The sequence below is a fragment of the Periophthalmus magnuspinnatus genome, chromosome 8 (genome assembly GCF_009829125.3).
Source record: "Periophthalmus magnuspinnatus isolate fPerMag1 chromosome 8, fPerMag1.2.pri, whole genome shotgun sequence".
NCBI lineage: Eukaryota > Metazoa > Chordata > Actinopteri > Gobiiformes > Gobiidae > Periophthalmus > Periophthalmus magnuspinnatus.
In genome coordinates this window covers 15356330-15378264 of record NC_047133.1, presented here as the reverse complement: position 1 = coordinate 15378264, position 21935 = coordinate 15356330, and the positions used below count along the sequence as shown (strand labels likewise).

General features: G+C 43.8%; 3 protein-coding genes across 3 annotated transcripts in view; 1 reads left to right on the top strand and 2 right to left on the bottom strand.

Annotated features, from left to right (window-relative positions):
• Positions 1-529: 529 nt before the first annotated feature.
• On the bottom strand, positions 530-6656 carry LOC117375334 (THAP domain-containing protein 3-like). Its single transcript, XM_055223642.1, has 6 exons — positions 6496-6656; positions 4077-4272; positions 3581-3640; positions 3242-3301; positions 2597-2812; positions 530-2056 (listed from the first exon to the last, which is right to left on the bottom strand). Exons 1-6 carry the CDS (start codon positions 6573-6575, stop codon positions 1820-1822), a joined length of 849 nt encoding a protein of 282 aa, XP_055079617.1. The 5' UTR covers positions 6576-6656; the 3' UTR covers positions 530-1819.
• A 68-nt stretch (positions 6657-6724) lies between these two features.
• On the top strand, positions 6725-9901 carry eef2kmt (eukaryotic elongation factor 2 lysine methyltransferase). Its single transcript, XM_033971777.2, has 9 exons — positions 6725-6864; positions 7650-7712; positions 7948-8028; positions 8183-8287; positions 8560-8693; positions 8967-9117; positions 9406-9490; positions 9573-9710; positions 9780-9901. Exons 1-9 carry the CDS (start codon positions 6766-6768, stop codon positions 9881-9883), a joined length of 960 nt encoding a protein of 319 aa, XP_033827668.1. The 5' UTR covers positions 6725-6765; the 3' UTR covers positions 9884-9901.
• alg1 (ALG1 chitobiosyldiphosphodolichol beta-mannosyltransferase) overlaps positions 9896-21935 on the bottom strand; it is a 12285-nt gene continuing 245 nt past the window's right edge. Inside the window, exons 1-13 of the mRNA XM_033971632.2 lie at positions 21833-21935; positions 21091-21168; positions 20424-20527; positions 20094-20242; positions 19855-19944; positions 19650-19763; positions 17467-17588; positions 17117-17155; positions 16988-17047; positions 16779-16889; positions 12803-12917; positions 12583-12658; positions 9896-10610 (exon numbers count right to left, since the gene is read on the bottom strand). The exon at positions 21833-21935 is cut by the window's right edge and continues 245 nt beyond it. Of these exons, the coding sequence (XP_033827523.1) occupies positions 10476-10610; positions 12583-12658; positions 12803-12917; positions 16779-16889; positions 16988-17047; positions 17117-17155; positions 17467-17588; positions 19650-19763; positions 19855-19944; positions 20094-20242; positions 20424-20527; positions 21091-21168; positions 21833-21935 (1296 nt within the window). The 3' untranslated portion in view covers positions 9896-10475. The remainder of the gene's footprint in view (positions 10611-12582; positions 12659-12802; positions 12918-16778; positions 16890-16987; positions 17048-17116; positions 17156-17466; positions 17589-19649; positions 19764-19854; positions 19945-20093; positions 20243-20423; positions 20528-21090; positions 21169-21832) is intronic.

Genomic DNA, 21935 nt, shown 5'->3' with positions numbered 1-21935 from the left:
TGTGGATTAAATTAACTCTTATATAGTTAAACAAAAATGTAATAAATAAATCAAGATTAAAAAAATACAATGAAATAATAGAATACAAAGTTTGATGGTTTAAGTATTGGCTACAGTTATTTTCTCACTGACCTTGTGCAGTGCTGCTGAGGAGAGGTGAGAAGTGAGCAGTGAGCAGTGACCTGTGAGCTTTGAGCTGGGGGTGAATGAGGAGTGTTCAAACTGTCAACTTTTTATCTCTGAAAAAACCCGCCACATCAGGGACCAAAGCTGGAGGCTTTGTCTCTTTGACGTGACTAAAATCTTGTAATTAACTAAATTTGTCCATCTTAGATTTTGATTCAGATTTGAAATATAACACATTTTAGTGAAAAGTTAAACATGCAGATGCACTTTAAACATTATTACATTTGATTTATTTTTTATTTTCAAATTGACAAATTTTTAAACTTATAAATTATAACATTATTTGAGTTTAAGTCTTTTGCGTCAACAAAGCTCATGAACAAATGGGCATAGTCAAGATCATCACAGTTAGTTTGTGTTTAATTAAAAATATACACTTTACAGTTTCGGTCAAAAATAGAGCAAAAAGCAAATATCTTTTTACAGTATTTACAAATGTAAACCAGATATCATTCAAAAATACAAAACATTCTCAGTAGTGAATTCACTTAAATAAAACAGCATTTTAAGGGCAAATATAATTCTAATTTTGGTCTCAAAACTTTAAAACTTACAAAACACTACCCCCTTCTGGATGTACTGGCTACAAAACAAGTTTAAAGAAAGAAAAAAAAAAAAAAATCAATGAGCAACCAACGAGCTCCTTCGATTCACGAGTCACTAAAAACAAATCTGATTGGACGATAACATTGATTGGTTCTGGCTCGAGACACGACGGAGGGAGTGGAGACCAGACTGACATCAATCACTCTGTATAAAACACAGACTGGTCTGGACTCGGTCTGGACACGTCAGGCAAAAGGAACTGTTCAAAGTTCCAAAAACCAAAAAACAAACTCCAAACTCAAACAATAAATCAAGAATATGAAGTGCATAAACAGATGGAGAGGGGCTGTTATAATACGATATACACTTCTGTCTAGTTAGATTTATAATAATAGTTATAATAATTAATGTTCCAAAATTAAACTATCACCATTTAAACTTAAGATGAATTATTGCATTAACTTAAAGCTGCAGCACTTGTGTAAAATCCAGACTCCAACTGTAAAATATCTGATTGAAAGGGTCTTTTGTTTTGGGATGAGGCAGACTGTGTCCAACCTTCACATCTCTATCTGTAAAAATACTTTTAAACCTGTGAACAAGTATGAAAATTCTTCCATGTGAATCTCAGTGACGTGCCCAAGGGTTTGTGGAACAAGTTCGAAAAAAGAAATCCCTACTTCCTCCTTTCACAGTCTGAAACACTGAAACATAATTTGACAGATTCAGAGGCTTCCAGGCTGTATGAGGTCTATGGGTTGGAAAGTGTCTTATAGATCCAGAAGCAGATTCCAGGCTGGGGTTTATGGGTTACAGAGTCATATTCTCAGTTCTTTCCTCCGCACACTCGGCTCTTTCCTCCTCCGCACACTCGGCTCTTTCCTACTCCGCACACTCGGCTCTTTCCTCCTCCGCACACTCGGCTCTTTCCTCCTCCGCACACTCGGCTCTTTCCTCCTCCGCACACTCGGCTCTTTCCTCCTCCGCACACTCGGCTCTTTCCTCCTCCGCACACTCGGCTCTTTCCTCCTCCGCACACTCGGCTCTTTCCTCCTCCGCACACTCGGCTCTTTCCTCCTCCTCACATTCAGTTCTTTCCTCCTCCGCACTTGTCGCAGAGGATCCAGAGCTCACTGCCGTCCATCAGCTGACTCAGGAGTTCGTTCTGCCTCCGCGTCTCTCCCATCAGGACTCGAAACTCTGCCTCCTTGCGTCTCATTCGATCTCTGTAGTTCCTCAGCTGTTTCTGCAGATCCTCGATCCGCAGATATGCCTCGTCCAGCTTCTGCTTCACGTTGTCGGGTGCGATGGCATAGTGATGGTCCTGCAATATGAGCAGAACCATCATGTCTGGTCTTTATGGTGGAGTAAAACTGATGCTGCTGTTCTGGTTCTGGTTGATCAGAAAACTACAAATGGATCTTGTGTGATTTTTTTTTTTTAAATTAGGATTAAATGTACACATTTAAATCAGCCCTATTGTGCTTGACTCTCTATAGTCCTCATCTCTGTGGATCATTCTGTTATAATCTCAAAATCACAATATTCATCTAAAACCACTTCATAAAAGACACAAGTTCACGGACTTCTGCGTTAGAAAACTGCAGTGTCCAAGGGGAGCTGATGTCGCCATAAACATCATCACAACAAAGCGCCACATGCTGCTACCCTATGGATAGCCGCACGTCACGCTAGAGCAGCAAATTTTTTCTATTCATTTTTTTCAGCTCTGTGATGATGTCCCTCATCACTAGAACAAGAGCAGCAGCTGTAGAACAAGCATTCTAAAGCAAAATTCAAGTTAATAAGGATCTGAACAGGCCCCATCTGAGATATAAAGGGCATATAATCTACAGACACTCACCTCGGCAGAGAAGAGGGGAGCAGCGGGAGCAGCAGGAGCAGCAGGAGCAGCAGGAGCAGCAGGACCAGCAGGAGCAGCAGGAGCAGCAGGAGCAGAGGGAGCAGAGGGAGCAGAGGGAGGAGCAGGAGACTGTGGAGGTTCAGGTGTCAGAGCAGTCTCTATGGCCTCCGCCTTCACTCCGGCCCTCCACCCGCGGATCGACTTTCGAGCTTGTTGCTTCAAAACAATACATCAAAAGACGTTTATGAACATTACAGTTTATTTAATCTCTATTTGAAGTTTTCAGAATATTTCCCCCTTTAGAGTTCTTTTTTAGATTCCCCCTTTAGATTTGCCACTTTTTAGATGCCCACCTTTAGATGCCCACCTTTAGATGCCCACCTTTAGATGCCCACCTTTAGATGCCCACCTTTAGATGCCCACCTTTAGATGCCCACCTTTAGACTCTGTATAAATGTTGGTGCAAGTGGTGAATGAGGAACCACATTGTGTTTGTATAAGATTGTATTTTGAGTCTGAAACACTGAACATTCAACAAGAAAAATGTTACTTTTAGTTCAGATTCAGAGCCTATGGACAGACGGTGAGGTCAGACAGTGAGATCCGGTTGATGGGTCAGACAGTGTTTTATCTTTTTTGACTCACCGCTTTTGTCGGTTCTTCTGGCAAATAGATTTTGGGAGTAAACTTTTTATTTGGCATCCCCTTCAAAACAAAAGAGCAAATGTGTTAAAGAGGTCATCCACAACAGCAATATACACATCTGACCCTCCCCTCTGCTCGTCAGACCCTCTGCTCCTCTCTTTGTCAGACCCTCTCCTCTGCTCGTCAGACCCTCTCCTCTGCTCGTCAGACCCTCTGCTCCTCTCTTTGTCAGACCCTCTCCTCTGCTCGTCAGACCCTCTCCTCTGCTTGTCAGACCCTCTTCTCTACTCCTCTGACCCTGTCCTCTGCTCGTCTGATCCTATCATATTTTAAACCTACCTGAGCTTTGTTTTTTCCGCCTCTTATAGTTTGATTTTTTTTCCTCTTCGATCTCCGAGGCTGAAAATACAAACACAAATGTTTTTAGAAATGGCATATTTGAGCGACGAGATGTGTTGTATTAGATGTATGTACCATATGTTTACAGGTCTTTCATCCATCTACACCAAACTGTTATTCTTACTTAACATCAGACTGTCCAGGGACTATTGATTTACATTTATAATCAGGTGGTTTCATATCACTTCCTGTTTGGAATGAGGTGCTAGCAGGTTAGCTATGTCCATTTATATGTACAGTCTCAGGTTTGATTTGAAATAAATGTGACGTCTCTGTGTGAAACATGTTCACATCACATGTGGCTTTTACACTTTTGATTCTTAATCACAAAAACACACTCATTTGGGTTGCCTGAAGAATCCCCTGCAGACACTGTACTCACACTGCGCACACTGAGCCCACACTGCAGGAGTTATTTGATACTAAACATGATGACCTGGTTTGGGGCGTGTTTATCAGGGAAGTTGAAGATGGACGGCACCACTCCCTCCCGGAGCCTCGTGGTCTGACCGGTCCGGTCCATGTCCTTCTCCTCAAAGTGAGCACTGCAGATCACGGTGTATTTGGTGATCACAAAGTCCCTCCTCAAAGCCTGCTTCCAGATGGCTCGTCGCTCAGGGTTTGAAGGGACTCTACAGAAACATGACACAGGTTTTTAAAACACAGCTTCTGAAGGAAACGGTTTGAAAGATACACCTGAAACTGAACAAACAAAAAGATTGAAACTGAAGTGACAAAAAAAAAAAAAAAGACTGAACTGGCAAAAAGAAGATTTTCCCCATTAAATGTTGTACAATCCCATTTCCAATGAAGTGGGGACGCTGGGTAACACTTAAGAAAAAATACAAAATACAATGATTTGCATATCCTTTTCAACTTATATTGAACTGAATAAAGTACAAAGACATCATATTTAATGTTCAAACTTTATTTTTTTATGCAAATATTCACTCATTTTCGATTTGAGTCCTGGGGCAACAAAAGAATGGGAAAGTTGAGGAATGCTTAAAATACACCTGTTTGGAACATTCCAAGGGTGAACAGGTTAATTGGAAACAGGTGAGTGTCATGATTGGGTATAAAAGGAGCATCCCTGAAGGGTTCAGTCCTTCACAAGCAAGGATGGGGCGAGAGTCACCACTTTGTGAACAACTGGGTGAGCAACAAGTCCAACAGTCTAAGAACATTTCTCAATGTACAATTGTAAGGAATTTAGGGATTTCTTCATCTATGGTCCATAATATTGTCAAAAGATTCAGAGAATCTGGAGAAATCTCTGCACGTAAGCGGCAAGGCCGAAAACAAACATCAAATTCCCATGACCTTCGATCCTTCAGGTATTATACTGTATTAAAAAGACATGAATGTGTAAAGGATATTACCACATGGGCTCTGAAACACTTCAGAAAACCAGTGTCAGTTAACACAGTTCATCACTACACCTCCAAGTGCAAGTTAAAACTGTACCATGCAAAGTGAAAGCCATATATCAACAACACCCAGAAACGCTGCTGGCTTTTCCAGGCCCGAGCTCACCTGAGATGGACTGACGCTAAGTGGAAAAGTTTGCTGCGGTCTGATGAGTCCAATTTCAAAGTGTTTTTGGAAATCATGGATGTTGTGTCCCGCAAGCCAAAAAGGAAAAGGACCATTTGGATTGTTATGAGCGCAAAGTTCAAAAGCAGCATCTATGATGGTCTGGGGGTAACCCATGGGTAACTTGCACATCTGTGAAGGCACCATTAATGCTAAAAGGTACATACAGATTTTGGAGCAACATATGTTGCCATACAAGCAAGTTGCTGAGCAACTGAAGTTGAACATTCAGCAATAATGGGAAAGGATTCCTCCTGAAAACCTTCAACAATTGGTGTCCTCAGTTCCCAACACTTATTGTTGTTAAAAGGAAAGGTTATGTAATACAGTGGTAAACATGCCCCTGTCCCAGCTTTATTGGAATTTGGAACGTGTTGCAGATATCAAACTGAAAATGAGAAACCTGTTTTTAATGCAAATATTTAATCAGTTTGAACATTAAATATCATGTCTTTTGTAGTTTATTCAGTTCAATATAGGGTGAAAAGGATTTGCAAATCATTGTGTTCAGCTTTTTTTCTTTTTTTTTTTTTTAAGTTTTACACAGCATCCCAACTTAATTGGAATTGGGTTTGTACTTTGTGTTCTATTCCCATGTGTCTTATATCTGTGTAATCCTCAGTTTCCGGTAGGTTCATAGTGGTCATTGTGCGTGGGACTTTTTCAGTATCGATACCTGCTCAGATGAGTTACAATACTAGTTTTAGTATCGGTCAGTGTCTGATTTTCAATATTTTTGTCAAACCCTAACGCTGGTAAGGTCAAGGTGGGTGAAGTGTCTTGCTCATGAGCACAGTTTGGAGTTTGGCTTTGAACCATAGACTCTACAGAACTCTGTCATTTCCAAAACTCACGTGGCAGTGTCAAATCACATACAGATCAATATCATTTTACTTCATTTAATATTTCAAAATCAAAGTGATTATTTTCTTTATTAGTGAGTAGGACCTGGTTTACAGTTAATCATTGATTTTCACTAATTTTGCTCTGAGTGTTTTTGTAACAACTTGATCCTCATTCATTTAAGCTATTTTAATGATGCAACTTTAATCTAACTACTGTGGCATTCTGCAACAGTTCTATAGCAGCATAACATAAACGGAAGTGTAGTGAAATATCAGAGCACCCAGACTGTAGACCTGGATAATGCAGAGGTATACTGAAGTATCACACACAGACATGGACCTGCCTGTGGACCTGGGCAACATGGCGGCGCAGAGCCACAAACACGTCAAAGAAAAGCGCTTTTAAAAACTTACTTGTGGAACGTTATCCCGCGCTTCTTTGCATCGGCATCAACTTTATTTGAACAGCCAATAGCGCCGCACTGGGAAGGCATTTTTGTTTTAAAATACGGCCTTTTGATGAAAATAAAAATACTCCTTAGTTTCTTTGACAACGGCTCCTCTCGACCCGCTCCAAGATGGCGTCCACGCATGCGCCGTTAGATGGCATCGACGCATGCGCAATTAGTTGAGATATCAAACTCGTGCGCGGTGCTGTGTTTTAAATCAGATCCACGTGTAAAAATGACAACAAACGCTTCAGATCCCGGTAAAAACGACATTTTCAAGATATTTCGGGACCGTTTCTTCTCCATGGGCCGTATAGCGTCTTATCCTTGGGCCGTGAGTGTTTTTATAACGGTTTAAACTGCTCTTACTGTCTTACGTGACCTGCGTGACAGGCTTTAATTGCTTGGTCTGTATAATCGCACTGGAATCACAGATATTTGAGAGTTCATTTTGAGCCGTTGGGTTTTAAAAGTTGTGCCATTTTACGCAGAATAACAATCAGTTCGTAACCAGCCGTAACTCTTTGGTTTATGTTAGAGTAGTATTTTAATATTCAAACAACACAATTTTTTACTTATAAAGCTAATTTCAGTGTAAGGATTTGTTTTACGCACTTATTGTAATGTTAATGTAATTAATAAGTCTGAGAGTCATGTGCAGTGTTATGTGCAGCTTTAGTTTCACTTTGTAACTCGTCTGTCTGTATAATGCAGTTTTCAAACTCTGAACAGGTCGTTATTTTTGTGTATAGTAATAATTGTATTTTTGTCTCAGTATATTTCTATAACAACGTAGTTTAGGTAAATCTTTTTTGCATGAACATCCCCTGCAGGTGTAGTGTTGTGCTGCAGTTTGGGTCAGATACTTAAGTGAAAGTGTTGGTTCAGTGGACTTGGACGACAGGGAGAAGTCCGGCTCCATATGAGAAGATTTGACTTTTATTTAACAGTTATTTTATTACAGTATCAACTGAAACCAGCATTAACTCTGACAAAGCCACAGTCTGACTCTTATAGTCATAATCTTGATCATAATCTTTCTACGTGTAATATTGTATTTATTCAAAAAGATAACAATGTTAATTTCCATGAAGTAAATTTTCAAGTACTGTTTTACAGTTTGTAGAAAAGGAACTCATCAGCAGTAACTCCACAGAAGTGATTTCACAAATACTGAATCAGGTAAAAACATTCAAACCGTTTTTGTTGTATATTGTATTGTATTGTAAGGTGACCTTGAGTGCCCAGAAAGGCGCTCTATAAATAAAATGTATTATTATTTTTAATGAGAGTTTTAAGGTGTTTTTCACACTTCTGCACTCTGGAGTACCCCACAGTGGTTTTCATATGTTCATGTCTCTGTGGAGCACCCCCCAGTGGTTTGAGTTTTGTTAATTTCATATTTGTGTTTATTCAGACGTGTTGTCATCCGTTGTGCTCAGACTTCCCGCCCTCGGCCCAATACAGGAGACTCTTCCTCTCTGAGCTCATCAAACAGGTCAGAGCTTTATGTAATACACTTCAAATTTAACTTAACATTTTAGTTCCGATTTAGTCCCGATTTACTCCTTGTCTAGTCCTGTTTTAGTCCATGAATCACCATTGTGGACAGTTGTTTCATGACCTGTGTCTCTTTTTCTGTGTTTTCTCAGGAGCAGGAGGCTTCACACTGTGACCCCTCAGACCGACTCTACGACGCTCTGGCTCAGGTCATTGGTGCCGCGGAGACGTCGCACTGCTACAAGTCTTACTTCCTGGTACCAATTTGCGTTTCCATGACATTAACATTTGAACTTAATCCTACAGCAGCAGACATCAATAAAACATTCAGTTTGTAATATACATGTTTATAGAAACACAGTTTGTGGTAATGTACACTCTTCATGTGTTCTTGTTCTGTTACAGAGTGAGATCTTTCTAAAAACATCAAAACTCAAATGAGTTTATAGTTTTAATACTAGATTTTAGGTATTCTTTTGTCCCACTTTAAAATCAGAACTATAAACAAACTCTCTCTGTGGTCCTTTAGCCAGGTGGGGGTGCTGTGACGCTGCAGGAGAACGTTGCTGTGATTTCGGAGGGCACCACGGGGCTAGTCACATGGGAGGCGGCGCTGCACCTGGCAGAATGGGCTCTGGAAAACCAACAGTATTTCACCAACAGGTGCCAGAGAGCCAGCTGTTTATTTAGAGAGTGGCGACGCTGACACGGGCCCGTATTAGCCATGGTCACGTGCGTGTGAGTCGCAGTCATGTGTGTTAGAGTTGCAACCACCCGTGTGAGAGGCGCAGTTGTGTGAGAGCTGTGGTCACGTGTGAGAGGCGTGGTCATGTGTGTGAGCTGTGGTCATTTGTTCTCGCGTGTGTGAGCCGCGGTCATGTGTTAATTACCCCATACATTTCAAACCTTAATACACACACGTGTGTGTGTGCTCAGGTCCGTTTTGGAGCTGGGCAGTGGAGCCGGCTTCACCGGGATCACCATCTGCTGCTCTTTGGCTCCCTCTAGCTTCATCTTCAGTGATTGTCACCCAAAGGTGCTTCACAAACTCAGTGAGAACATCGCTCTAAACCAACTGGACCCACAGGTAAGAGTGAGGACAGGGCTCGAACCCAGTGACTGGTCTGGTCACAGGTGAATGTCCCCGAGTTTAGACAGGTGTGATTGACGGGTGGATTAGCCAATCAGGGACTCGTGTAATGGCTGTGAACCTTTCGTCAGGTCTTATAGAGATGATGAGACAGGGTGGAGTCAGTCAGCTTCACTCCTGTGATAGATTAATATATATACTCTATTAATACGTCTTCACATATGTCACGCACACACGTGGAGGATTTGTCTCCCTGTCTCTGATCAGGTGACTCTCTCTGCTCAGGTGGTGCAGGTGGAGGAGTTGGACTGGTCGTGTGTGACAGAGGAGCAGCTCAGAGCCGTCGGAGCAGACACGGTGATGGCGGCAGGTCTGTTGTGTTTATAGACGTGATCAGCGTGTGGCAGTATTGTCAGATGAGCACGGGGTCGCTCATAACAGATGTGTTACAGATGTGGTGTATGACCCGGTCGTCGTGGAAATGCTGGTGTCACTTCTCTGTCGGATCTTCGCTATTTCGAGTCCCGACGTTTTCATCTGCTCCACCGTTAGGAACACAGACACCTACAGAGGCTTTGTGCAGAGGCTGGGTGAGCTGCATCATGAAAAACATAGTCCCTAATCACCCAGACTCATGATTATAAATGCTTTTTCTGCAGAACACGTCGGGATCCTTCATGAGGTTTTGTCTGGACCTGTCAGAAGAATATTTCCCTACAACAGAGAATCTCAAATAGAAATAATCAAACTGTATAAAAAATAAAATGTATAATGTCAAAGTTTTTTAAACACATTTGTTTTATTTAATTTCTATAAAAATACATCTTAGAACTGTCACTTTATCCCAGTGTCTTTGGTCATAGTTTTGCTCTGTAAAAGTAACGACGGCATAAAAAACATTTCAGACACTAAATGTTCTCAAACTCACGTTTTTTTTTTTATAAAAGTCTGTGAATACAAAACGTCAGGTAACACTACATCATATGAATGTGGGTCAGAGGTGCAGTGTGATAAGCATTTGCAGGCCAACCAGAGGGTCAGTGGTTTGTCCTAGGCTCACGTGCTCGTGGCTCCTCCTCCTGGTGACTCTACAGTGATGATGTCACACCCCAGTAAAACTCAGTCCTGCCAGCGTTTCTCAACCTGTAGTACTTTAGACTCAGCTTCAGTTTTTTGGATTTGTCTAATTTTGTTTGATTTCATTTTATTAGTGAATCTTTTGAATCCGTTCACTTCAAATAGCTTGTTTAGACCCGGCTTGGACCTTAAATAGTCCCCTCCATTGTGCAGGGCTCTGTACAACCCTCCGTGCCTCCTCTCCATTGAAGTGTTTTAAATATGTGAGTTGAGTTTTGTCAGTGTTGTTGGATCAGGGGAAGCACATTCTGGTCCCAGTAGTCGTCCCAGTTCGGGCCTCGGTTCAGTCGGAGGTTGGTCCTGAACGAGGCCAGTTTTCCCTCCTGTGCCGGGGGGAAGTCCAACAGCAGAGACTGGACACAGGGAACAGAGAAATCGGAGCCGATGTATCCCAAAACAGAACGGATCACGTTTATGTTATAGACTTTGAGGTCATAATCTCAGATGTTCTGCAGGGGCCTATATGACCCTATGTAAACCTGCAGTGGGTATGGAAAGTATTCAGACCCCCTTAAATTTTTCACTCTTTGTTATATTGCAGCCATTTGCTAAAATCAAGTTAATTTTTTTCCTCATTAATGTAGACATAGCACTCCATACTGACAAAGAAACACAAAATAGTTTAAATTTTAGCATAATTATTAAAAAAAAAAAACCCCTGAAATATCACACAGCCATAAGCATTCAAACCCTTTGCTCAATATTTTGTAGAAGCATCCTTTTGAGCTAATACTAATAATTTTTCACACCTAATACTAATAGTTTTTCACACCTGGATTTTGGGATCCTCTGCCATTCCTCCTTGCAGATCCTCTCCAGTTTTGTCAGGTTGGATGGTGAACGTTTGGTGGACAGCCATTTTCAGGTCTCTCCAGAGATGCTCAATTGGGTTTAAATCAGGGCTCTGGCTGGGCCATTCAAGAACAGTTACAGAGTTGTCCTGACCCACTCCTTTGTTATTTTAGCTGTGTGGTTAGGGTCATTGTCTTGTTGGAAGGTGAACCTTCAGCCCAGTCTGAGGTCCTGAGCACTCAGAAGAAGGTTTTCATCCAGGATATCCCTGTACTTGGCCGCATTCATCTTTGGGACTGTAATGGACAGGTGATGAGCAGTGCTTGGTTTTCTCCACACATACCGCTTAGAATTAAGGACAAAAAGTTCTATCTTGGTCTCATCAGACCAGAGAATCTTTTTGGTCACCATCTTGGAGTCCTTCAGGGTTTTTTTTTTTTTTTTTAGCAAACTCCATGGGGCTTTCATGTGTTTTGCACTGAGGAGAGGCTTCCTTCAGGCCACTCTGCCATAAAGCCCTGACTGGTGGAGAGCTGCAGTGATGGTTGACTTTCTAGAACTTTCTCCCATCTCCCAACTACATCTCTGGAGCTCTGCCACAGGGATCGTTGGGTTTTTCTTTACCTCTGTCAACAAGGCTCTTCTGCCCTGATTGCTCAGTTTGGCCAGACAGCCAGCTCTAGGCAGGGTTTTTGTAACCTTGATCATGATTCTCATTTGTTCTGACATGCACTGTGAGCTGTAAGGTCTTATATAGACAGGTGTGTGACCTTCCTAATCAAGTCCAATCAGTATAATCAAACACAGATGGACTCCATAGAAGGTGTAGAACCATCTCAAGGATGATCAGAAATGTACAGCACCCAAGTTAAATGTATGAGAGTCACAGCAAAGGGTCTGAATACTTACGGCCATGTGATATTTCAACAATTTCGTGTTTCTCTGTCAATATGGGGTGCTGTGTGAACATTAATGAGGAAAAAATTAACAAATGATTTTAACAAATGGCTGCAATATAACAGAGTGAAAAATGCAAGGGGGTCTGAATACTTTCCGTATCCACTGTATATAACCCTATACGACCCTATGTAACCCATTACGACCCTATATAAACCTATACGACCCTATTCAAACCTATACAACTCCACACAACTCTGGGATATTCACATTTTAAATCTCCAAACTTCTGCTCCACAAACGCTGAACCTTCTCATTAGTTTGGGATTAAACCAGGACTAAACCACAACTAAACCAGGTCTAAAAAGGACTAAACCAGGACTAAACCAGGACTAAGCCACAACTAAACCAGGTCTAGACCAGGACTAGACCAGGTTACCTTTAATCTGACAGAGTTCTGACGCATCTCGGGTTAAATTGGAGCCATTTGTTCAAGTTTGTGCCCAGTTTACTCTTGATTCATTTTTTTTTTTTTCAACAGAACGTGGCGTATAATATGGTTATGCAACTTCAAAACATCACTTTTTTAAAGTGAATAAAATTTAAACAAAATAAGAAAGAAATGTTGAACTGTACCTGCAGCTGCTCAGCCAGTTCATGAGAGTCTTTAAAGATCAGGCCATTTACATCGTGTTTCACCAGCTCATGCAGACTGTGGACAAATATATAACAGACAACGGGATTACAGGTAATCTGAGTGAGATTACAGGTAATTTGGGTGAGATTAGCAGGAAACACTTGACTTTAAAAAGGTCCTGCTGTTCACACAGGTCTATTTGAACACATTTGCACTGACCAGTTAAAGTGAACAGCACAAACAGGTAAACAGCAGCCAAACATGTCCACCACTTTCATGGGCAGATCCAGACCAGATGAAGAGACATGGAGACACACCCCCAGGTCTGCACAGCCTGAGGAGAAGGAGATGAGGAGCGGAGGGGAGGATGAGGGGGGGAGAGGAGGAGGAGAGAGAAAAGAGACGGTGAGGAGCGAAGCGTAAGAAAGGGTGAGCGAAGACATGTTAGAAAACAAAAGTCACAAATGTAAATATCTTTACATATGGACGGCTCTATGAATCCCAGATGAGCCTTGAGGACTCCTAACAAAGACACGTTTATACCATACAGTGGGGAAAAAAATATTTAGTCAGCCACCAATTTTGCAAGTTCTCCCACTTAAAAAGATGAGAGGCCTGTAATTTTCATCATAGGTACACTTCAAATATAAGTGACAAAATGAAAAAAATCCCACTGTCACGTCTTCCGAGGAGGAAGCAGAAACTGGGGACCCAGAGGCGGACTCGTCCATCACCCTGGCTGAAGTCACTGAGGTGGTTGGCAAGCTCCTCGGTGGCAAGGCTCCGGGGGTGGACGAGATCCGTCCTGAGTACCTCAAGTCTCTGGATGTTGTGGGACTGTCTTGGCTGACACGTCTCTGCAACATCGCGTGGCGGTCGGGGACAGTACCTGTGGAATGGCAGACCGGGGTGGTGGTCCCTCTGTATAAGAAGGGGGACCGGAGGGTGTGTTCCAATTACAGGGGAATCACACTCCTCAGCCTTCCCGGTAAGGTCTATTCCAGGGTACTGGAGAGGAGAATCCGACCGATAGTCGAACCTCGGATCCAGGAGGAGCAGTGTGGTTTTCGTCCTGGTCGTGGAACACTGGACCAGCTCTATACTCTCCATCGGGTCCTCGAGGGCTCATGGGAGTATGCCCAACCAGTCCACATGTGTTTTGTGGATCTGGAGAAGGCATTCGACCGTGTCCCTCGTGGTGTCCTTTGGGGGGTGCTCTGGGAGTATGGGGTCCGGGGCTCTTTGCTAAGGGCTGTCCGGTCCCTGTATGACCGGAGCAGGAGCTGTGTTCGCATTGCCGGCAGTAAGTCAGACCTGTTCCCAGTGCATGTTGGACTCCGCCAGGGCTGCCCTTTGTCACCGGTTCTGTTCATTATATTTATGGACAGAATTTCTAGGCGCAGCCAGGGGCCGGAGGGGGCCTGGTTTGGGAACCACAGGATTTCATCTCTGCTGTTTGCAGATGATGTTGTCCTGATGGCTTCTTCGAGCCAGGACCTGCAGCAGGCACTGGGGCGGTTTGCAGCCGAGTGTGAAGCGGCTGGGATGAGAATCAGCTCCTCCAAATCCGAGGCCATGGTTCTCGACCGGAAAAAGGTGGTTTGCTCTCTCCGGGTGGGTGGTGAGTCTCTGCCCCAAGTGGAGGAGTTCAAGTATCTCGGGGTCTTGTTCACGAGTGAGGGAAGGATGGAGCGGGAGATTGACAGGCGGATCGGTGCAGCGTCTGCAGTGATGCGGTCGCTGTATCGGTCCGTTGTGGTAAAGAAGGAGCTGAGCCGGAAGGCGAAGCTCTCGATTTACCGGTCAATCTACGTTCCTACCCTCACCTATGGTCATGAGCTTTGGGTAATGACCGAAAGGACAAGATCGCGGATACAAGCGGCTGAAATGGGCTTCCTCCGCAGAGTGGCCGGGCGCACCCTTAGGGATAGGGTGAGGAGCTCGGTCACACGGGAGGAGCTCGGAGTAGAGCCGCTGCTCCTACACGTTGAGAGGAACCAGCTGAGGTGGCTCGGGCATCTGCTCAGGATGCCTCCTGGACGCCTCCCTAGGGAGGTGTTCTGGGCATGTCCCACCGGGAGGAGGCCCCGGGGAAGACCCAGGACACGCTGGAGGGACTATGTCTCTCGGCTGGCCTGGGAACGCCTTGGGGTCCCACCGGAGGAGCTGGAGGACGTGTCCGGGGTGAGGGAAGTCTGGGAGTCCCTGCTTAGACTGCTGCCCCCGCGACCCGGCCCCGGATGAGCGGAAGAAAATGGATGGATGGATGGAAAATGAAAAAAAATAATCCAGAAAATCATATTGTCTGATTTTTTGAATCCAGGACCTTGAAATGCTTCTTATGAAGCCACTCCGTTGCCCGGGTGGTGTGTTTGGGATCATTGTCATGCTGAAAGACACAGCCACGGATCATCTTCAATGCCCTTGCTGATGGAAGGAGGTTTTCACTGAAAATCTCACACATGGCCCCATTCATCCAACATGATGTTGGACTCTGCCAGGGCTGCCCTTTGTCACCGGTTCTGTTCATTATATTTATGGACAGAATTTCTAGGCGCAGCCAGGGGCCGGAGGGGGCCTGGTTTGGGAACCACAGGATTTCATCTCTGCTGTTTGCAGATGATGTTGTCCTGATGGCTTCTTCGAGCCAGGACCTGCAGCAGGCACTGGGGCGGTTTGCAGCCGAGTGTGAAGCGGCTGGGATGAGAATTAGCTCCTCCAAATCCGAGGCCATGGTTCTCGACCGGAAAAAGGTGGTTTGCTCTCTCCGGGTGGGTGGTGAGTCTCTGCCCCAAGTGTAGGAGTTCAAGTATCTCGGGGTCTTGTTCACGAGTGAGGGAAGGATGGAGCGGGAGATTGACAGGCGGATCGGTGCAGCATCTGCAGTGATGCGGTCGCTGTATCGGTCCATTGTGGTAAAGAAGGAGCTGAGCCGGAAGGCGAAGCTCTCGATTTACCGGTCAATCTACGTTCCTACCCTCACCTATGGTCATGAGCTCTGGGTAATGACCGAAAGGACAAGATCGTGGATACAAGCGGCTGAAATGGGCTTCCTCCGCAGAGTGGCCGGGCGCACCCTTAGGGATAGGGTGAGGAGCTCGGTCACACGGGAGGAGCTCGGAGTAGAGCCGCTGCTCCTACACGTTGAGAGGAACCAGCTGAGGTGGCTCGGGCATCTGCTCAGGATGCCTCCTGGACGCCTCCCTAGGGAGGTGTTCTGGGCATGTCCCACCGGGAGGAGGCCCCGGGGAAGACCCAGGACACGCTGGAGGGACTATGTCTCTCGGCTGGCCTGGGAACGCCTTGGGGTCCCACCGGAGGAGCTGGAGGACGTGTCCGGGGTGAGGGAAGTCTGGGAGTCCCTGCTTAGACTGCTGCCCCCGCGACCCGGCCCCGGATAAGCGGAAGAAAATGGATGGATGGATGGCCCCATTCATTCTTTCCTTTACACGGCTCAGTCGTCCTGGTCCCTTTGCAGAAAAACAGCCCCAAACCATGATGTTTCCACCCGCATGATTCACAGAAGATATGGTGTTCTTTAGATACAATTCTTTCTCCCCCAAACATGACAAAATGAGTTTTTACCAAAAAGTTCTATTTTGGTTTCATCTCACCATATGACACTCTCCCAGTCCTCTTCTGGATCATCAAAATGCTCTGTAGCAAACTTCAGACGGGCCTGGACATGTACTGGCTTAAGCAGGGGGTCACTTGTTTGTAGGTGACCAAATACGTTTAATACTGACCAAATACAATTTACCAATTAATTCATTAAAAAATCCTGCAATGTGATTTCCTGGATCCTTTCCCCCCATTCTGTCTCTCATAGTTGAAGTGAACCTATGATGAAAATTACAGGCCTCTCATCTTTTTAAGTGGGAGAATTGCACAATTGGTGGCTGAATAAATACTCTTTTGCCCCACTGTATACACTGCCTGGCAAAAAAAAAAGTCACCACCTGGATTTAACTAAGCAAATAGGTACACGAGCCTATAGGTATGAGTCAGGTCTAGAATCAGCAACAGTATGTGCTCAAAGAATGAGGTCCACTACTACACGCATATATATATATATATATATATATATATATATATATATATATATATATATATATATATATATATATATATATATATATATATATATATATATATATATATATATATATATATATATATAAAAAGATGTTTATACCCAGTAGCACAGGGTAGTCCTCCGCCTCGAGCCATGGCGTGCAGATCTGAACGTGCTGCAGACACAGAGAGTCGATGACAGAACGATAAAACTGCTTCTGAGGTCCTTTACCTAAGCAGAAACAAAAGTCAGTAAGTCTTTAATCCAAACTTTAATGCTGGATTATGTGACCCTTATGTGACCTTCATGTCACCTTTTCAGGACCTTACCTGTGATGACACAAACTAAAGGTGGTAAAGACGCTCCTCGTTGGACCATAGCCTCGTACTCTGTTCAAACGTCACAGTGGAGTTAGATCTAGATCATTTTAATATTTAACTTCACTGAGAGACAGATACCTTCAAGAGCCTTCAGCAGAACGGAGAAGTCCTCATCCTCTACAACAAACACAACAAACCCACAAACTTCAGTTGGACATGAACAGGACACAAGTAGGACACGAGCGGGACATGAGTACGACACGAGCAAGACACGAGTGGGACTATGTAACTTTTCTAGTCTCTTGTCTACATGGAGATGTTCTTGCTTAGTCACAGTATGGTACTAAAAATCAGTAAAGCTTTTAATCAAAAGAAATATTTACTTTTGGTCATAATTTTAGTCAACAAGAAAGTCTGAGTGTGAGAGTGTGTGTGTGGGTGTGTGTGGGGGTGGGTGTGTGTGTGTGTGTGTGGTTGTCAGTGCTGACCTGTCCAGCTCGTGCTGCTGATGAGGAGGGCGGGTCTCTTCGGTTTTAAATCCACACTTTCTTTGTTTAAATCATAAACTGTAAACGGCGTCTGCTCCACGTCTTTGGTCTCACCTGCAGATCTGAACACATACATATATAATATACATGTAAAAATAAATAAATGGTTTTATTATAAAATAAATAAATGGTTTCCGGTCAGTACTTTGCCCAGTTGTTTCTGTAAACTATGGCTCGACTTGGTTATGCCACTCGATGTATGCTTTCTCTGCAGCATCTTACACCCTGCAGTTATGTGCTAGATTGTCTCAGGGGCCTCTATGCACAGCCTACACCTTGGGTCTTGTCTGGTGTGGTAGACCTGGGCCTCTATCGTTTTAGTGCTCAAGGCCTGCTCCTGTGCAGCCAGGATGAGTGCCTCTATGTTGTCCTTCAGACCAGCTCTCTCAAGCTATTAGTAGGATTTCTTGATATCAGCCAATTCAGTTGCGGTGGTATATCCCATGCAGGGGCTTGTCCTCCCATGATGGTTTCTCTCCAGTGCCTCTTCCTCTGCATTCCACTGTCTGAGACAGTGCTGAATATTTGTTGGGGCCTTGTCCTTGATGTACTTCTGGATCTTGGATGTTTCATCCTGGACTGTGGCTCTCACACTCAGTAGTCCTCCGCCTCCTTCCTTACGGCTCGCGTACAGTCTCAGGGTGCTGGATTTGGGATGGAACCCTCCATGCATAGTCAGGAGCTTTCGAGTCTTAAAGTCTGTGGTCTGTAGCTCCTCCTTTGGCCAGCTTATGACTCCTGCTGGCATCGGATTACTAGCAGAGCGTAGCTGTTTATTTCCTGGGTCTTGTTCTTGCCATTGAGCTGACTCCTTAGGACTTGCCTTGTCGGAGGTATTTGCCCGTGGCTGCTTTCCTTGTTTCCTCTTCAAGGTTGCCATTTGCTTGTGGGATACCAAGGTACTTGTAACTGCCCTCAATGTCTGCTACTGTTCCTTCTGGGAGGGAGACCCCTTCTGTGTGGACTACGTTCCCTTTCTTTGTCACCATCCGGCCACACTTCTCAAACCCAAATGACATTCCAATGTCTGTGCTGTAGATCCTGGTGGTGTGGATCAGTGAGCGATGTCTTGCTCATCCTTAGCGTACAATTTGATGTCATCCATGTAGATGAGGTGACTGATGTTCCTTGGTATATGCCACATTTGATGGTCACTTGTGCAAGTGGCGTGGTATTGGCCTCAAGGGTGGTTTTCCACAACCTCAAGGAGTTTGCAATCAAGAGTCCTAATGATGTTGTACAGCTCTAGGAATTCAGTGATCCATGCATGTGGCATTGAGTCGTAGGCTTTCTTGTAATCAATCCAGGAGCAGGTGTTTGGCTCCCCTTGTATCTTTGCCGATGCCCTTCTGTGCTGTGCTCATGTATTGATCCATGTGCCCACTTATCTTAGCCACGATGATGCCTGACATGAGCTTCCATGTTGTGGAGAGACAGGTTATAGGTAGATAGTTGGATGGAACTGTACCCTTTCAGGGATTCTTCTGGATGAGTATTGCACGCCATTCGGTTAGCCATTCAGGGTGAGTCCCTTGCATTAGCAGCTGGTTCACTTGTGCTGCCAGATGCTCATGGAGAGAAGTGAGCTTCTTTAGCCAGTAGGCGTGGATCATGTCAGGGCCTGGTGTGTTCCAGTTTTTCAAACCTGAAACTCATTTCTGGGTGTCTGCCACAGTGATGGTGACTGTATTCTGTTCAGGGAGGTTACTGTGGTCTTCTCTCAAAGCCACCAGCCACTGTACTCGTCTCCCATATACCATTCCTGTTCTAAGTAACCATTGCTCCAACATCCTGTTCATGTAACTCCTCTGACTTGGGTCATTGGAGTAGTAGCATTCCAACAGAGCCTTATTCTCGAATCTCGCCCATTTCCATCTTGTTCCAGTAGCGAACATTTAAGACCAAAATGACGAGTCTGACAGCAGCAGTTAGAGAGAGGGGACACAGTTTTTACACAGTAGATGAATTGGAGCTAGAGTTGATGGAGCCGGAAGTGCACCCATGATCACTTCCTGTTTGGGACGCCGTGACTAGCCAGTTAGCTATGTTCATTTATATATACAGTCTATGGTCTGAACAAACCAAACAAAATAAAAGTCCTGCGTAAAGTCGTGTAAACTCACGGCGAGTGTCTGAAGGCTACGTGCGTCTCGCCAAGTTTCATAAAGAGCCGGTGCCTTTGTCTCACTGGGGTTTCTCTGAACACTGAGGCTGGACGATCATACAACGTCAGGGCTCTGAGGGAGAAACAACAAATGCATTTAATACATGTTTACCATCTATGAAGCGGATCTATGTAGAGGGGGACATCTGAAACCATGTTCTGACCTGATGCCCCAGTTCGTCTGCAGATCTTCCCTCATGGCGTTGGTCACACAGAGATTATGAGATGCCAAACGCCCAAACACATGTTCATACCTAAAACATAGCACTGGGTTAGTTTTAGGTAACAAACCCTGTTAACACTGACCACACTGAAGGACATCAGCACTGCCCCTGATGATCAGGAGGGACCACAACTTTACAGATTTATGAAATACGAGACATAGATGACCATTTCTACTGACCACTTGGCGACCTGTACTATGGGGTGCGTCTCTCCAAGGGTCAGGGCCATGATGCTGTAGCCGTAGTTGTGCCAATCGATGATGAACTGAGAGCCACGAATCAAACCGACAAACCAGGCCACGGCAATGGCTGGTAAACCAGGAGGATTCTGGGAAATACAAGGCAACAGCCAATATTTACTTTATATAATGTGTCAGATGCCCTCCCTCTCTCTGTGTGTCAGATGCCCTCTCTCCTGGACGTGCTTAAAATGTGAATTTGACCAGTGTTTTTAATCTTTTTTTCAGTCTTGTGGTTATGTTGAAAATGTGATGTAGAAACAGACAAACCTGCATTAGGATGAAACTCTGTAGATCCATGGAGACGAGAACAAACAGCAGCTCAAAGCTCTGAGCCACAACTTTACTCACGTATGTCAAGAGTTTGGGTCCAACTGTCAAACATAAAAACATCATCATGTAAACGGCAGAAAAACATCATATTAACTCTATAAAAACATTAAATAAACTATAAAGACATCATTAAATAAACTCCAGGGATGGGCCAATGTGGCTATTTAAGCTGATACTGATATTTGACCTTCGACCTGCTGCTGTAGCTGATACTGATATTTGTTGATACTGATATTTCACTTTTAATCCAACAGCAAGATCTACAGACTTGACTTAAGTTACAGTAACAATCTCAAATTAACTTTTCACTTATATAAAAATAATAAAATGTTTTTATCTGGGATTTCAAATAAAGTTTGTGTCACATATAAACACACAGACATAACACTCTGTTTCAATTTTGACTTATTACTCTCCACAAAAAGGGCACAAAGAGAACGGGGCAGTGTAAAAGATAAATGAATAAAATTAAAGAATCTGTGTGCTGAGACCGATACTGGAGCCGATATATCGCCCATCCCTCACTGCATAATAAAAATGATACACAGCAGCACTTTCACCACACCCCGGATTTTTAAGAGCATTAAAACAATTTAAACGTCACCTCTGATTCCACGGACGTCAGACACAGCCCTGATCTTGATGTTTTCTTGGTGCAGCAGGTCGGGGTGAGGTTTAGACTCTGACAATGAACACAACACTGTATTATTTTTTATGAAGTAAGAGCAAAAAACAAAGGGGAGGCTTCACTTAACGGCAAAGGGTTAAACTGTGCCTAGGTTTATGATTTATTTATGGAAGAAAAGTAAACAGTGCATATTAATACAGTCAGACACATAAATATACCAGATTATTATGACTCATATTCTGCTGTGAGCCAATCCTTTTATTCAGTTTATGGATGAATCCAGGATCACCGTTTGTGGAGATTTAAGACAAACTAAGACAAGGCTCATGCCGTTTCCAGGTGATTCGGGAAACATCCGGGTCATTCATTAGGACAGATGATTAGGACAGTGTGTCATTATGGGACTGATGTTTTTAAAGTCCTGGAGGCGATATTTACTTTAGATTTAGAAAACAGCAGAGTATAGGCAATCCATATTTAATGAACAATAAAAACACCAACAGTGTCATTAACGTGGTGATATAAACATATATAAAGATATACTCTATAAAGATATATAAAGCATATATAAACATGATGAAATATTGGTCCAAAGTGTAAATAAACTCGCTCTTTCCTTTCACAGTGACACAACTTTAAATTTAACAGCATTACAGACATGCTGGGTGTTTGAGGAGCGGATATAATCTTCTGAAACACTTTCAGTGTAAAATTTTACCTAAAAAACCCACAAAAGTGACGTCAAAACCGCGTCTGCTCAAAGACAGCGCGTGGTACTGCATCCGGGGACTGCGACCGATGTCTCCCAGCACCAGCACGCA

Coding starts and splice junctions, on each gene's coding strand:
- LOC117375334 (XM_055223642.1), bottom strand. CDS start 6,575: ATGCCTTCCCAGTGCGGCGCTATTGGCTGTTCAAATAAAGTTGATGCC. Junction 3,641..4,076: donor ATAAACACGCCCCAAACCAG/GTCATCATGTTT, acceptor TTGTATTTTCAG/CCTCGGAGATCGAAGAGGAA. Junction 2,057..2,596: donor CTCCCCTCTTCTCTGCCGAG/GTGAGTGTCTGT, acceptor CTCATATTGCAG/GACCATCACTATGCCATCGC.
- eef2kmt (XM_033971777.2), top strand. CDS start 6,766: ATGACAACAAACGCTTCAGATCCCGGTAAAAACGACATTTTCAAGATA. Junction 9,118..9,405: donor TAAACCAACTGGACCCACAG/GTAAGAGTGAGG, acceptor CTCTCTGCTCAG/GTGGTGCAGGTGGAGGAGTT. Junction 9,491..9,572: donor AGACACGGTGATGGCGGCAG/GTCTGTTGTGTT, acceptor GATGTGTTACAG/ATGTGGTGTATGACCCGGTC.